The sequence below is a fragment of the Phoca vitulina genome, unplaced genomic scaffold, assembly GCF_004348235.1.
Source record: "Phoca vitulina isolate PV1807 unplaced genomic scaffold, GSC_HSeal_1.0 scaffold8, whole genome shotgun sequence".
Taxonomy (NCBI): Eukaryota; Metazoa; Chordata; class Mammalia; order Carnivora; family Phocidae; genus Phoca; species Phoca vitulina.
Genome location: NW_022589711.1, coordinates 58,337,564 through 58,355,258, shown reverse-complemented (window position 1 = coordinate 58,355,258; position 17,695 = coordinate 58,337,564). Strand labels below are relative to the sequence as shown.

The 17,695-nt window shown below is 36.2% G+C and overlaps 1 protein-coding gene across 10 annotated transcripts in view; it reads left to right on the top strand.

Annotated features, from left to right (window-relative positions):
• Positions 1–17,695, top strand: part of VPS8 (VPS8 subunit of CORVET complex) — a 250,931-nt gene that overhangs the window by 127,314 nt on the left and 105,922 nt on the right. For all 10 annotated transcript variants that reach the window (XM_032407004.1, XM_032407007.1, XM_032407001.1 and 7 more), the window contains 6 exons: positions 936–1,007; positions 3,984–4,103; positions 5,377–5,433; positions 8,679–8,761; positions 9,490–9,574; positions 10,338–10,436. In XM_032407004.1, coding sequence (XP_032262895.1) covers positions 936–1,007; positions 3,984–4,103; positions 5,377–5,433; positions 8,679–8,761; positions 9,490–9,574; positions 10,338–10,436 — 516 coding nt within the window. The remainder of the gene's footprint in view (positions 1–935; positions 1,008–3,983; positions 4,104–5,376; positions 5,434–8,678; positions 8,762–9,489; positions 9,575–10,337; positions 10,437–17,695) is intronic.

Genomic DNA, 17,695 nt, shown 5'->3' with positions numbered 1-17,695 from the left:
TTCATGGCTGTGAAATTCCTTTTTTTAAATCTACTAATTTAATTTTTAATGGGACAATATATAGTTTATTTTTTTAGGAAAATAAGCAGTGAATTATTGCTGTATGGATTCAAACATTTCTAAGACCCACATGTGCTAAGTGAAAACCATGGGAAAGATATTCAAGTCTCTCATCATTTTTATTATTTAATAAATAATTTCATTTCAATTTTTTGGTAATAAACACAATTCTTATTCTCATATATGCATTTTATAGGTATTAGGTATTTTCAGAATCTGATGCTGTCATTTACTTTGGTGCATGTTCTGTTCAAAATATATTTGGCTCTACTTGCCCAGGGACATAAAAGGGCTATACTTGGCAGTGTTTTGAAAATAAGATACCTAGTCCTTGTATGTGTGTAGGCTTGAGGATTTCAGCATTGTGACAGTTTTACCATAATTTTTAGAAAATGTCTATCATTGAACATCATTTTTTTTTAGTTGTCATGGAAATGATGAAAGTTATTTTTCAGGAAAGTTAATAAACTGTACTTCAGTTATTATTTCCAAATAGCATAGTTGGAATGATGGCAGAGCATGTAACATGTAGTTCATCTTCTCAAACCCTTATTCACAAATTGCCTTTTGTCATTAGTGTTTTTTCTTTTTCATTGCCTGTGAACTTTCTCAGATCACTTTTTGGTTGTATGGCAGTTGCTGTATTTTTATACTTGTTATTCATTTTTAAAGTCCCAGGATACCATGCAATAATAAATGCTATAGCTTTCTACCTAACTTGCTAAAAGCAACTTACTATTTAAAGGTATATAAGGAAAAACCTGATGAGGAATGGTTACCTTATTTGGGATTTTACCTGTTAATAAGAATTTAATATCTTGTTTCCTTCTAAAATGTGCAAATAATAATAATTTTTTAAAATTTCTTCCTGTTAGACTTTTGAAGATTTTAAAAATGACAAGCAAGCTGTAGAATATCAACAACGAATTGTGGATATTTTGTTGAAAGTAAGTATTCAGAGAACAGATGTCTTTGTATTGATGTTTGTTTGTTTGTTTGCTTGTTTGTTTTTAGGGGGGCAAGGGGCACAGGGAGAGGGATAGAGAGAATCTTAAGCAGACTCCATGCCCAGTGTGGAGCCTGACGCAGGGCTCAGTCTCATGACCCTGAGATCATGACCTGAGCCAGAATCATATACTTAACCAATTGAGCCACCCAGGTGCCCCTGTATTGATGTTTATTTTAAGAAAGTTGAATTGTTTTATAGCAAGTTCTAAAATGATCTTATTTAATGAAGCAGTGTGTTGAAATCATTTAAATTGTGATATCTTTGTCTTCCAAACCTGAATGAAATACTAATCATTCTTTAAAAAAAATTTAATTTATCTCAGCTGTAGACTAGATAGATATAGGATATAGGGTACTGCTGTGAAATGCATATTGTGGTAGTTGCTATATTGGTATGATTATGTGAAATAATAGTGACTAACTTCAGAATGCTTTGAGAAAATAATTAATGTGAAGAATCTTCATACCAGCATTGCTGTGTTGCTAAGGTGGTGCTCTCATTTGACTGGGGCACTAAGATGATAGGTACAACTTCAGAATGATTAGAGGCACACAGAGAGGATCATCTCAGTTTAAATCTAACTAGATTCAGTCCAAAGTTATTTTGAGATCCACTCTGCTGCTAATGAATGAATGCAGAGACAGATTCTTTTCCTTTCCATCTGCACAGCTTGGATAAGGCCAGTTTCTTCTTGTAGTTGAAATCTTAGAATCTTGTCCATTTGGCTGTGAAATGGAGATTTCTTCCTCTTAGCGAGTTTTAGATTATTTTGGACAAGAGACCAAAATTAAAATGTTCCTAATTATGTATGACATTAATGCATTACATTTATAATAGTTCTTTATAATTTTAAAGCACATTTATATACCTTATCTTATTTGAGCTGTTTATTGACGTTTTAAGATAGGCAGTGATGAGTATGAGAATAGGATCGCTAAGTCCCCAAATAATGCCAGTTTGATCCAGGTAGGTGGTGTGGAGAATTTTTACTTGGATTTCCTAAATGGTCTCTCTATACCTAATCTTGCCCTCCTTTAATTTGTGATCTTGCCTTTCTTTTATTCTTCTGTGGCTACCTATTGGATCAGTTGGAATTAAGTTCTGCTGTGAGAGAGATTCAAAATAACAATAGTTTAATTGTGAAGGGAATTTATTTTTCTCATAAAAGTCTGGAGGTCAGCAACCTGTTCTAGTAGAGTGGCTTCACAAACTTATCAGGGATGCAGATGCCTTCTGCCTTAACTGTTGTTATTCTTAGTATATGGTTCCTGTCTTTTGGTCCAAAATACCTTCTTGGGCACCAGCCATCACCTCGACATTCTAGCCAGTCTGAATGCAGAAAGAGATGAAGAAGAGAGTTCCCTCTCTTTAAGAAGACTTTTTAGAAGTTGTATACTACAATTCAGCTTATAACATATTGATCAGAACTTAGATACATTGCTTCTCAGCTGCTAAGAGAGACTGAGAAATGTACTCTTTATTATGGGTGACCATGTGTTTAGCCTAAAATGAGGAGTTCTGTTTCTGAGTTAGGAGGGAAGAGCAGATGTTGGAGCACAAGTACTAGTTTCTGCCATACTCACGTAAAGTTGTTGAACATGACATCCAAGATCCTTCTGTATTTTCTGGTCCCCGATTACTTCTCTATAACTGCTCTCCTCTCCTACCCGTAACACACCCCCTGTGGCACACACACCCTCTGTATTATGAACTTCTCAACCATATTAAATTATTGCAATTCACCAAACTGTGTCATCTTTATGTCTTATGTTCTTTGTGTGCATTTTCTTTCATCCTGTCATGCCTTTCTTTCCCTTTCTCTGCCTAGCAAATTCCTAACCATTTTCCAAGACATAACTCAAATATCATCCATGAGAAACTCTTTTAGAATCCTTTCCACACTTTCAGTTTGATTAGTTGCCCCTTCTCCATGTTCATACAACACTTCCTGCTACACATGGCACACTGTATGGTAATTGTTTACGTGTTTATTTTCCTGCCTGCAGTTTCCTGTAAGCAGAGACTGTGAGGATTTTTTTGTGTGTGTCATTGTTTTAACATGACCAGAATATGTCCAGCACAATGCCTGCGTGCTGGTATTTCCTATTTCTCTTCTTTATCCATTCATCTATTGATGGAATTTAAGCTGCTTCCATATCTTGGCCATTGTAAGTAATGCTGCAGTAAACATAGGGGTGCATATATCTTTCTGAATTAGGGTTTTTGTTTTCTTCAGATAAATACTTAGAGATGGAATTCCTGGATCACACTTTTTTTAATTTTTTGAGGAACCGCCATACTGTTTTCCACAGTGGCTGCACCAATTACATTCCCACCCATAGTGCATGAGTCTTTCCTTTTATCCACATCCTTGCTTAACACTTGCTATTTCTTGTCTTTCTAATACTAGCCATTCTGACGGGTGTGAGGTGGTACATCATTGTGGTCTTGACTTGCATTTCCCCAATGATTAGTGATGTTGAACATCTTTTCCTGTGCCTTCAGGTTACCTTACTTTTAAACCCCAGAACGACTCCCTTCTTCCGGTGTCGGTAGGCAGCTTTTTGGTAGGGTTACTTAAATGTAATTTAAATTTAACTTTAGAAGGATTCTCTTTTAAGAACTCCAGAGGGAAACATGTTTAATATTTCTTTGAAAGCCACCTCTGGCAATTCAGTTCTCATACAAATTGTGCCTAGAAATATGCGAAAAATCACTAAAATGTTTTCCTTTCGGAATATGAAAGTAGTTTGTGCTCCTTCTCTAAAATGGCATCGAACTCAATTGTTGCACAGCCTATAAAAGAATCTTTTCATGAGTCTTCAGTAATGAGGCTTCCCACCACCTTTCTAATGATACAATTTTGTGTCAAACCAGATGGTATATTGAATAAATGGTCTCTTTTGCTCACCAGGTTATGGTGGAGAATTCCGATTTTACTCCCTCACAAGTAGGGTGTCTCTTTACATTCCTTGCCCGGCAGCTTGCAAAGCCAGACAATACATTGTTTGTAAACAGAACCCTTTTTGATCAGGTGAGTGTTTTTAATGATGAGAATTGTTTTCATTATGTTTACTGTTCATAGAAAAATTGACTGGACTATACATTTTTTTAATATAATAGCCTAGTGGGTAAATATCTTATCAGGTAGGAGCCTGTTCTGGTTTTAATTTGGATTAAATTAGTTGTTTTTTTTTTTTTTTAACGTTGTGTCTGGATAGTATGATTTTGCCTAGTAACTTGCTATCTTGGGAGTATGGCTTGTAGAGATTGGCTTATAGAAATTTTTTTCTCTATTATTCTGTTGCTCTAAATTGCCTAGAATTGTTTGCTCAAGAATTTTTGAATTTAAAAGTCACGCATCTCATTGGTAGCATGTCTATGATGTTGATCATCTGGAAGAGAGATCACTATTAGAAAGACTGAATTTCCTTATAAATGACTTTGACTCTGAAGGTATCTCCTAATCCCAGTTAAATATCTTCTATATATCCACAGGTGGCAAAGAAAACCCTTTTTATCTGGAGAAAGTTACCAATAATGACTAGCATTTATTGAGCACTTCGTAATACCAGGTTCTGTTCCAGGGTTTTTTGTTTTGTCCTAAAGATTTTATTTATTCATTTGAGAGAGAGAGCACAAGCAGGGGAAGTGGCAGAGGTAGAGGTAGCGGCAGGCTCCTGGCTGAGCAGGGAGCCCGATGCGGGGCTTGATCCCGGGATCATGACCTGAGCCAAAAGCAGACGCCTAACCGACTGAGCCACCCAAGCGCCCCTGTTCCAGGGTTTTATATGTATGTGTTAACTCATCGCCATTGTAATGGTAGTCCTGAGATTGGTATAGTTGTTACGCTCGATTATGCAGATGAGGAAACTAAAGCCTACAGAGGTTATGTCACTCATCCAAGTCCATACCTAATAAATGTTATTAGCGATAAGTGTTGTTATTAAGTGTTAATGAGGTTAAGACTCAAATTCAAGTGGCCTGACTCTATAAAGTCCATGCTTTGCTCGGTCCTTGGTATCAGGGATCTTAAGGTTAAGGTGTGCGGACGGCACTGTCTTCCTGCCATGTTTTGGAACAGTAATGATAAGACAGATACATATTAAGGTGTTAACATACTTGAGCCAGCTGTGCCATGTAATAGGCCAGTCAGTGAGGAAGATACCATATATCTGTGGTGTCTGTTACGGCCAAGTGTGAATGAATTGATGATATTGAAAGGGTAGTTATTGTTGTTTTCATGACTACAGTGTTATGGCATCCATGTTAATATCCAATAAAGAAAATACCTTTTCTTTGACCAGGTCCTTGAATTCCTCTGTAGTCCTGATGATGACTCCCGACACTCTGAAAGACAGCAGGTATGAACTACTGGAACTCTGCTTGCTAAAGGATGGGAAAGAGGACAGAATAAGCTAGAAAGAACGCTTCTGTGCTAGACCTCATGAAACGTAAGGGAAAGTAACTTGTGCCAAACTCTAATACTAAGCTGGATAGTGGCAACCAGGAAATAGTGTGGATGGTTGTTAGAGGTACCTTTGTAAAGAATTTATATCAGACTAAATTCCTAGGCAGGCTGGACCTGTCTTGCATCCAGCATGACACCAAAGAGAGTTACTCATCCTTCTCCATGAAGTAGCAGCAGTTGACACCTGTTGTGTCCTTTCTCCCCGGCCGTTTATCTGATACCCACTCCTAGCTGCTATGGCTTTGAACCAGAAAGGCTGCAGGATCCCCTTCAACTTTAAGGAATGTTCTGTAGCCCCCCTGCATTAGGGTAAACATTGCTGGGGACTAGAATCCATCTGTCCCTCCACTAATCGCTGTGAGATTGTAACTATTTGATTACCACTTCTTTCTACTTAGGCCACTTTCTTGAGCGTCTCTTGCAGGAGTACGATTCCTTCAAAGCTTACCTACTATAACTGTGAGCACTAAGAGAGCCTATTTAACATTGATGACCAGAGTTTGTCAGATAAGCAAGCTACAAAATAGAGGTACTTTGAGAGCTACGCTGGTGTTTTTTTATGGTAATAGCGCTCAACAGCTGGAAGGTTGAGACTCAAAGAACATAGGATAGCAACAGTGACCCTTTTCTCTGCACAGCTGTGGCCCAGTGACTGCTGCAGACTAACTTGGGGCGAGAACAGCTGTTAAATTTTGGTTATCTCAAATTATATTGAATACAGAGAATGTGGACCCCTCACTTTGCCCCTGTTTCTCTCGTGGCAGGAAAAGTGAATCATGGTATGCATGGTGTTTATATAAAATGATAAACACTTTTAATATAAATAATTAAACAGAAATAAAAGTCAAATCTAAACATAAAAGTCAAACTTTGAAAAGTAATCCTCGTATAGTAATGCTCTGTTTTTGGAAGTCCCCTTTGAGACTAGGTTTTTTTCTCAACTCATTTGAGAAATACAGAAAACTGATGCAGTAAATTGCTCAAGTGCATAACTAAAATTAGAACCCACTTCCATCCCTTCTAATCCAGCACTCATGTATCATGTGTTATATATAAAAATGTGTGTCTGCAGTATTTTTGAGTGTTTTCTGGTGGTATGCTGCTAAAATTTTACAACTGCTTCCCCAGGTGTAGTTCTGATACGAATGTTGGTTGATATTTTCAGTATTTAAATGAATGAATAAGATGAAGGCCCAACAGTGAAAGCATGACAGAACCTCACACATTCATCAGTGAAGTGACTTCTGTGCTCAATCAGTTCTTGAATACTAGAAAAATAATTCCTTAGTTTTTTGTGCTGTTCACAGTATAATGACTATGACATGCACACTTTTAAATTTGATTGCCTATTTTCATCACTCTCTTACCCAGGGATTGCAATTTTTTTTTTTGTAAAGGGCCAAAGAGTAAACATTGTAGGCTTTGTGGGGCACATGGGCTCTGTGTCACGTACTCTTCTTTTTGTTTGTTTTACACCCCTTTAAAAATACAGCAACACTTGATTTTTACAGCATTTGCTAATTTCCATAGTGTAATACTCCCCTCATGGCTGATTTCAGCCTACCAACATGATGTTACTAAACATAGAACTGGGAAGAGATGTCACACCCCTATATAATATTTCCACCCTACAGATGCAGTAACTAACCTCAAGAGCATACATAGTAAAATGTAGTAAAATAATTAGGAAGTGGTGAGTTTTGCATATTAATTACTTTTTAAAATTTTAATTATTATTTAACAATTGCTGTGCTCAACAACTGGCTTACACAATTCCTGAAAATATAACAGTCAGCTCTGTTCAGTTGGTAAGACTGGCTTCAGCAATGACATTTCTATTATGGTATTCCAAACTGAGGCTCCCAATAGATGGGTTCACTCCATAGTTCTATATAACAGTACATTATAGTGCTCAAAATAGACTGAATTAGGGTTCTGAAAAGTAAAGTATGGATAGGTTTCATTTCTTCTCCCCCTTTTTGTCTTTCTTTAGCTTGAAAGTAATCAGTTTCCTGTGTTAGAAAAATACTTTGTTAAATGGTTTCCTGAAGTTCTGGAAGGGGCATATTACTTTGGATCTTGAACTTAAATATAAGAGAAAGCTTCCTCAGTTGTTCTACTGACTATGTAATGATTCTGTTATCTTCTGAGGTTTATTTAAAAATACTGATGATTCAGTCTCAACATCCTAATCACTTTTTTATTCATCTGCTTGTTGTGGTAAAAATCAATTATATGAACCCCAGTGTTTTTGTTTGTTTTTATGGTAAAATATATATACCATAAAATTTATTTTAACCATTTTAAGTGTATATTTCAGTGGCTTTAAGTATATCTCATTGTTGGGCAACCATCATCACCATCCATCTTCAGACCTTTATCTTCCTGAATTGAGACTCTGTACCCATTAAACAATAAATCCCCATTGCCACCTTCCTCAGCCCCTGACAACTACCATTCTACTTTCTGTCTCTGTGAATTTGACTACTTTGGGTTCTTCATATAAATGGAATCAAACTGTATTTGTCCTTTTGTGATTGGCTTATTTTACTGTTATGTTTTTAAGGTTCATCCATGTTATAGCATGTGTCAGAATTTCATTCCCTTCTAAGGCTGAATAATATTCCATTATATGCATATACTATATTTTGTATATCCATTCCTCCATTGGTGGACATTTGGGTTGTTTCCACCTTTTGACTCTTGTGAATAATGCTGCTGTAAAAAACCCCAATGTTTAAGTAGAGAAATTAACATGTGAACATGGATACTACCTGTGGACAATAGATTTTAAAGAACCATGAGACATAAAAGCACCAGATAAATATATGGACATTTTTGGCTTAGTGGAGGGTTAATTAGATATTCTAATAAGGCTTTATTTACAAACACCGTGGCATTCCTTCCATGTTTGAAAAATAGAGCCATTTATCTTTTTATAAGACCTAATTACAGTATCATCATCATTATAATAGTAGTTTTCTGGTACCTCATACATGGGAAAGCCAAGCCAAAACATCAACTAATAAGGACAAAAAAAAAAAAAGTTATGGTTTGTGTGGCTGAATGGACTCTTAACGGAGCTAGTAAATAAAAGTGGATTCCAGAGTGTTTTACTTGTTTATTTTAAATGTTCAGGTCCTTTTAGAATTGCTGCAGGCTGGAGGCATAGTTCAGTTTGAAGAGAGTCGGCTCATCCGGATGGCAGAAAAAGCAGAATTGTAAGTGGTTTTTAAGTTATACATTAATTCCCATTTACTAAGTTATACTTCTCTAACTGGAAGCCAGTTGATGCATTGCCAATTTTTAATTAAGAAAGCTATGCAAATTACAACAAAAAACCTAAATGCAAAAGTTTTTGTCTTTCAAGTCTAGAAATTAAGTAACATTTGCAGAAATTAACACTGAGTAAATTTGAAGTGCTTGTACATTTGTTTTAGTATGAAAATGAAATAAGTCTTATGATTTATAATTTTAGTTTTGTTTACTTAAAAGTTCCATTATTTTATAGATTTTTGAGTCACTTATTCATACATATTCTAAACAGTGCAGAATTTAACATACCAAATAAGGTACAATATGTTAACACTATTATTTATCTCATTTGTTGAATATTTCATTTCTGAACAGAGAAACTTCACATAGTTAATTGATAACTCATATATTAACTGTTTTTATGTAACACATTGTTGCTTTAACACTTATTTTGTACCCAGCTTTTAAATTTCTTATAAACATAATATCCATGTTCAGCAGCATTTTAAACCTGTATTTAGAGGAATGGCAGATACTCCTCTCCCTTAGATACTATAACTTCATTTCACAGTAGAAATCACACCTACTATATTCATTTTTCCTAATACTAACCTCTGTAAGCAAACTTCTTGAAACAATAAGCTAATAACTGCCTGCCTGTTGGTACTCTGAAGTTTTTCCTTTTATGTTCTAGCTATCAAATTTGCGAGTTTATGTATGAACGAGAACACCAATATGACAAAATAATTGATTGCTACTTACGTGACCCGCTAAGGGAGGTGAGCTATGATACTGCTTTACCCTTTTTTCTTACTCAGTCCTCCCCTCCCCTTATTGAGTAGAAATAACTATTAAGTAGGTATAGCTATTCAGTAGAAATGTTGGGACATGTGTTTGCTGATTCAAGGTTTTCTTCATTTATTCACCAGGTTTTTATTGAGTGCCTACTATTAGCCAAGTATACACTGATCATTAAAACAGATATATTTGCTACAACTGTAGAACTTATAGTTTAGTGATGGAGACTGACAGTAAGGAAACCAAATACTTAATTACAGATGTGATGAGTGAAGAGAAAATGGGTGCAACTTGAGGAGATACTGGGGAAACTGACTTCTACAGAGCAGCCACGGAAGGTGACATAGAGACTGAGTTTTGGAATTTGAGGTGAAGCCAGTCAAGCAAAGAGCCAGCAAAAAAGTATTCCAGGATAGGGACAAGGATAATAGAGAAGGGCAAGAGTGATGTGAGATGAAATTAGGAATGTGGATAGGGTCCACCAAAGATAAAAGTATATGATATTCCCTCATTTGGTTAGTGAAATTGAGACCAAAATTAATTGGAATGGATTTGCAACTTCCAAGAGTGTACTCTAAACATTAAACTCATTCTCTTTAGTGTCAGTTTTCCAGCAGTTTATCTACAAATGGTTTACCAGCTCCAAATAATAGATACTTACCAAGACCAGTACAGATAGTGGATAGTGACTGACTGTTGCTTGAGTGAATTAATGAATAAGTTGTATTGTCTCGTGTTCTTCAGGAAGAAGTCTTTAACTACATTCACAATATCTTATCCATTCCTGGACACAGTGCAGAGGAGAAGCAGTCTGTATGGCAGAAAGCAATGGATCATATAGAGGTACTGATTCAATAAAACTTGTTAAATTTCCCCATTTGTATGGATAGCTCCCAAATTAAGTGTATGCTAACTAAGTAATGGCAGGTGTCATGTTAAGTTGATCTACTTGAGGATTAACATCTTTTTCAGATTATTTCACCTTATATTTGTATTCATAAAGTCCATGTCCTATACAATTTATTATATCATGACTTCTGAAAAGAACCCAAGTTCAGTCAGCCGGATGACAAACTGGAATATTAGTGGGTTCTTAGAACCTTAGAATGGCTCTGAGAGTAGTATTGGTCTTCCCCCCCTAAAATGTGATAGGGAGCTGTTCACCCCAATCACCCAATGGAATTTTACAAACAGTACTCTAATGCATTGTTCTCTCTGATGTATTTCTCTCTCCTATGTAACAGAGTGATGATTCTGATTTTGTTTATGTGTGCTGTGTTACAAGAATACAGGAGTTGACTTTGGAGCAAGAACTTTTTTTTAAAAAAACAAGCTTATAGATGGCTAAATGGAGAGACTAATACATGTGTGATGAACATGTGATCGCAGTGCATTCTAAAGAGGGGCCCCAAAATCAGTCCTCACGTTAGTACCTTAGATTCATCATGTACACTGCAACAGAATTAGCAGGTTTTTTGAATCTGTTCTGTTTTATGGATCACTAATAATTGAAAAAAAAAAGTTTAATGAAAGATGCTGAGGTAATACTAGTTTTGGAGATAACAAATCTACAAAGTTTTTTTCCTTGTAGCAAGGATCAGCTGATGGGGGAACTTCTGGTAATGGGTTTAGAGATGTGGTGAAAGATATGTGATTATTTGGTATCTTTAAAAAAAATGTTATACATATGGAAAATGATAAAAAAGAATGAGCTCTGAAACTTTGAGGAAACATTGCTTGTTACGTGAATTCTTTGTTCTAGTTCCTGACAGTTTTAAAGTTTAGAGAGATAGGGAGTGTGCACAGCATCTTATGTGAAACATGTGCTGTGAAGGGTGGGGCAGTCCGTCACCAGATATGTGGTCTGAAGTAATTGCTACGCTTTTTCATCTGTAGGATTGAGAACATACATGTTATTTAATGTTACCCTATTCCTGCTAACAATAAGATGAATCTATCTTGGTGGAAAGAACCCAAGAAAACCTTTCTCGATTTTCATTTGTATCCTTTTTCCTTTAATCATTTTGTATTCTTTTTCCTTTCATCAGTCCCTTTGTCTCCATAGTTGCATTATGGCTTCTTATTCATTTCACTTCATCTGCATTATGCAGTGGTTTGAGCACATGGACTCCAGACATCCGAAAATGAAGCTATGTCTCTGCATAATGTGAAATGTGATGAATTAATGAGTAAACAAATGACTCAGCAGAAAACTCATACTGGAGAAACAAGAAGTGTTTTTGCTGCACAATTATTTCTGCTGATTGTTTTCCCCACATCTGCACATTTTTTCACCTTGAACTTTTTAGTATCTCTTTAAGGCCACAATTACAAATATATAGACTTTTTTTGAAGAACTTCTGTGGCTTCAGTAATGTGAATAAAATCAACATTCAGTGTGTAGGGGGAAAAGTACTCAGAGTTTTCTGACAGTAGACACAGTGTGTAGATTAGTGGTTCTTCACACTTTGGGGGTTATAGACCTCTTATGAGAATCTAATGAAAGATTTGGACCCATGGTGCATAAGATTGTGCGTGTACACAGCTACATAATTTTGTTTATGATTTCAGGGATCCACAGACCGCCTAAAAGCTATTCTTAGACTGGGTCTGTGGATTCCAGGTAAAGAATCTCTAGTTTCAGTGGTTTTTCAAATATGGACAAAACATGTTTCATTAGATTTTTAAAAATATTTTTCATTTTGGGGCACCTGGGAGGCTCAGTCACTTGAGCATCCGACTCTTGCTTTTGGCTCAGACCATGGTCTCAGGTTCAGAGATGGAGCCCTGTGCCAGGCTGTGCGCTCAGCAGGGAATCTGCTTGAGATTCTCTCCCTCCCTCCTCCCCCCAACACCACTCATACACATGTGCACACTCTCTCTCTCTAATAAATAAATAAATCTTTAAAATATTTTTCATTTTGAAATATAGAAAACATCCCCAAAAGTGCATAAAACAAATGTGCAGTTTAATAACACGTTTAAAAAAGCAAACATCCTAGGCCCAGATCAAGAAATCAAGTTATTTCCAATACCCCAGACTCTTTTTGTGTATCCTTTCTTGATCACATTCTCTTGCCTTCCCTGATATGCCCAGGATCCTGGTTTTTCTGATAATTTCCTGCCTTTCTATATACTGCTACTTCACGTGCCTACATCTCTAAAATGACATGTTTGTTTTGCCTTTTTCTGAACTTTACATAAATGAAGTTCTACTCTTTGAAGTTAGTACATTTTGTTGTAGGTAGCTGTGGTTCATTTTAATTCTTGTATTCCATTTTACAATTATATTAAAATTTATTCATTTCTACTGTTAGTGAACATTTCTATTATTTCTAGTTTTGGGCTATTAAAAGAAATCCATCCATGAGCTTTCTTTTTTTTTTTTTTTAAGATTTTATTTATTTATCTAAGAGAGACTGAGCAAGCAGGGGAAGTGGGAGGCAGGCTCCCCACTGAGCAAGGAGCCCGATGTGGAACTTGATCTCAGGACTCTGGGATCATGACCTGAGCCGAAGGCAGACATTGAACCAACTGAGCCACCCAGGCGTCCCCATCCATGGTCATACTTATACATGCATCTTAAGCACAGCATTTCTTGAGGGCAGTCTAGCATTACAGCATCAGCTGAGAACTTAAAAAACAGTTTCAGGGGCACCTGGGTGGCTCAGTCGTTAAGCTTCTGCCTTCGGCTCAGGTCATGATCCCAGGGTCCTGGGATCGAGCCCCGCATCGAGCTCCTTGCTCGGCAGGAAGCCTGTTTCTCCCTCTCCCACTCGCCCTGCTTGTGTTCCCTCTCTCCCTGTCTCTCTCTCTGTCAAATAAATAAATAAAATCTTTAAAAAAAAAAAAAAAAAAAGGCAGTTTCAGTCTTCGCTTCAGACCTAGTCTATCTGAAACTCTGGAGGTGGACCCAGTGGTATGGTTCAGTAGGCCCTCCAGGTGATTTTGATGCATGCTAACATTTGATAATCTCTGCTCTAGGGGCATATAATTGCCGGTTAATTGAGATAAATACATTAAACTTCACCAGATGCCTGCATTGTATGAGATTTTCCATTAGCTCTGTATCCTTGCTAGACTTCAAAATTTTGCCCATCTAGTGCATGTATAATGATATTTTATTATGTTTGAAATTTACATACCCTTAATTACTAATGAGATTGATAGTCTTTTCTTGTTTATTGGCCATTTAAATTCCCTTTCTGTGATGTGCTTCTTGAAGTATTTTGCCCATTTTTCTATTAGAATGTCTCTTGTACTTATTGATTTATAGGAGTTCATCATGCATCCTGGATGTTAGTCTTTTTTCAGTGATATATATTGTGGATATCTTCCACTCTATGGCTTTTTTCAGTGGTTCTTTTTAAGAAAAGTTCATTTTTTTTTTTTAAGTAGTCAAATCATCAATTTTTTCCTTCTCTACTAAAGGAGAAATTCTCCTATATTATTGTCTAAAAGCTTTCTTGTTTATTTTGTTTTTGTCTTTGAATCTTAGGTCCACTTGAAAGCAGTTTTTGTACATGGTATAAGAGTGGTGTCCAGTTAATTTTCAAAGTATGGATGTCCAGTTTTCCCAGCAACAGTTATTTTAAAAAGTTGCCTTTCCCCATTGCTCAGCAGTGCTACTTTGTCATAAGCATATCAAGGATCTATATGTTTGATCTGTTTTTCAGCACTCTATTCTGCTTTACTGTTCTGTCTCTCTCTGCATCAGTGCCACACTACTAAATATTGTTGTTTTATAATAAATCTTGAAGAGAGTATTGGCTATTCTTGACCTTTTATACTTTTATTTATTTTTAAATTTTAACTTTAATATAGTTAACATACAGTGTTATGTTACTTTCACGTGTACAGTATAGTGATTCTACAATTCTATACATTACTCAGTGCTCATTTGTGATAAGTGTACACTTAATCCTCTTCACCTGTTTCACCCATCCCCCTACCCCTATTCCCTCTGGTAACCATCAGTTCTCTATAGTTAAGAGTCTGTGTTTTTGGTTTTTCTCCTTTCTCCTTTGTTTTGTTTCTTAAATTCCACATATGAGTGAAATCAATCATATGGTATTTGTCCTTCTCTGACTGACTTATTTCACTTATTTCACTTAGCATTATACTCTCTAGCTCCATTCATGTTGTTGCAAATGGCAAGATTTTAGTCTTTTTATGAGTGAGTAATATTCCATTGTGTATATATACATAACTTGACTGTTGTAAATAATGCTGCAGTAAACATAGAGGTGCATATATCTTTTCAAATTAGTGTTTTCATATTCTTTCGGTAAATACCCAGTAGTGGAATTACTGGATCATATGGTAGCTCTGTTTTTAATTTTTTTATTAATGTATTTTTTAAAAGATTTTATTTATTTATTTGAGAGAGAGCAAGAGCGAGAGGGATCACAGAGGGAGAGGGTGAGGGAGAAGTAGACTCACCAGTGAGCAGAGAGCCCGATGCAGGGCTCAATCCCAGGACCTGGAGATCATGACCTGAGCCACCCAGGCGCCCCTATTTTTAATTTTCTGAGGAACTTACACACTGTTTTCCACATCAGTTTGCATTCCCAACCACAGTGCACGAGGGTTCCTTTTTCTTCACATCCTCACCCACACTTGTTTCTTGTGCTTTTTGATTTCAGCCATTCTGACAAGTGTGGGGTGATACCTCATTGTAGTTTTGATTTGCATTTTCCTGATGATAAGTGATGTTGAGCAACTTTTCATATGTCTGTTTGCCATCTGTATGTCGTCTTTGCGGAAATGTCTGTTCGTGTCTTCTGCCCATTTTTAATTGGATTATTTGGTTTTTTTAGTGTTGAGTTATATAATTCTTTATGTACTTTTGATACTAATCTTTTATTGGATAGGTCATCTGCAGATATCTTTCCCATTCCGTAGCATGTCTTTTAGTTTTGTTGTTGATTGTTTCCTTTGCTGTACAGAAGCTTTTTATTTTGATGTAGTCCCAATAGCTTATTTTTGCTTTTATTTCCCTTGCCTCAGGAGACGTATGTAGGAAAATGTTACTTACAGCCGATGTCAGAGAAATTACCACCTGGGCTCTCTTTTAGGATTTTTAGGGTTTCAGGTCTCACGTTTAGGTCCTTAATCCATTTTGAGTTTATTTTTGTGTATGGTGTAAGAAAGTGGCCCAGTTTTATTCTTTTGCATGTTGCTGTCCAGTTTTCCCAGCACCGTTTGTTGAAGAGGCTTTTTCCCATTGGATATTCTTGCCTCCTTTGCCTAAGAGTAATTGACCGTGTAATCATGGGTTTATTTCTAGGCTCTCTATTCTGTATCTGTTTTTGTGCCAGTACTGTACTGTTTTGATGACTACAGCTTTGTAGTATGTTTTGAAATCTGGGATTGTGATGCCTCCAGTTTTGTTCTTCTTAAGATCTTTTGTGCTTTCATACAAATTTTAGGATTATTTGTTCCAGTTCTATGAAAAATGCTACTGGTATTTTGATAGGGATTGCGTTAAATCTATAGATTGCTTTGGGTAGTATGGACATTTTAACAATATTGGTATTCCCAGTCCATGAATGTGGAATATCTTTCCATTTGTTTTTGTCATCTTCAGTTTCTTTTATCACTGTGTTAAAGTTTTTAGGGTACAGGCCTTTTACCTACTTGGTTAAATTTATTCCTGGGTATTTTATTATTTTGGGTGCAGTTGTAAATGAGATTGTTTTCTTAATTTCTCCTTCTGCCACTTCATTATTAGTGTATAGAAATGCAGTGGATTTCTATATATTGATTTTGTATCCTGTGACCTTACTGAATTCATTTATCAATTCTCGTAGTCTTTTGGTGGAGTCTTTAGGGTTTTCTATATGTGGTATCATGTCATCTGCAAATAGTGAAAGTTCTTTTTCCTTACCAAGTTGGATGTCTTTTATTTCTTTTTCTTGTCTGATTGCTGTGGCTAGAACCTGTAGTACTATGTTGAACAAAAGTAATGAGAGTGGACACCCTTGTTGTCTTCTTGATTTTAGAGGAAAAGCTCTCAGTTTTTCACCATTGAGTATGAGGTTACCTGCAGATTTTTCATATATGGCCTTTATTACATTGAGAAATGTTACCTCTGCACCTACTTTGTTGAGGGTTTTTATCATGAACAGATGTACTTTATCAAATGCTTTTTCTACATCTATTGAAATGGTCATATGGTTATATCCTTTCTCATTGATGTGATGAATCACGTTGATTGATTTGCAAATAATGAACCACCCTTGCACCCCAGAAATAAGTCCCATTTGATCATAGTAAGTGATTTTTTTAAGTATTGGTGGATTCAGTTTGCTAGTATTTTGTTGAGAACTTTCATATCTGTATCTATCAGAGATAGTAGCCTGTTCTTTTTTTCATAGGGTCTTTATCTGGTTTTGGTGTCAGCAAATACTGGTATATCCTCATAGAATATATTTTGAAGCTTTCCTTCCTCTTCTACTTTTTGAAGTAGTTTGAGAAGAATAGGTATTAACTGTTCTTTAAATGTTTGGTAGAAATCACCTGTGAGGCCATCTGGTCCTGGACTTTGTTTGCTGGGAGTTTTTTGATTACTGATTCAATTTCTTTGCTGGTTATGTTTGTTCAAATTTTCTATTTCTTCTGGATTCAGTTTTGGGAGGTTATATGTTTCTAGGAATTTATCCATTTCTTCTAGGTTGTCCAATTTATTGTCATATAATTTTTCATAATATTCTCTTATAATTGTATTTCTGTGGTGTCAGTTGTTATTTCTCCTCTTTCGTTTTTGATTTTGTTTACTTGAGCCTACTGCATTTTTTTTTTTTTTTGATGAGTTTGCCTTAAGGTTTATCCATTTTGTTGATTTTTTTCAAAGAACCAGCTCATGGTTTCATTGCTCTGTTCTATTTTTTTTAGTTTTTTTTTTTTTTTTTTAAGATTTTCTTTATTTGACAGAGACACAGCGAGAGAGGGAACACAAGCAGGGCGAGTGGGAGAGGGAGAAGCAGGCTTCCCGCAGAGCGGGGAGCCCGATGTGGGGCTCGATCCCAGGACCCTGGGATCATGACCTGAGCCGAAGGCAGACGCTTAATGACTGAGCCACCCAGGCGCCCCATTTTTTT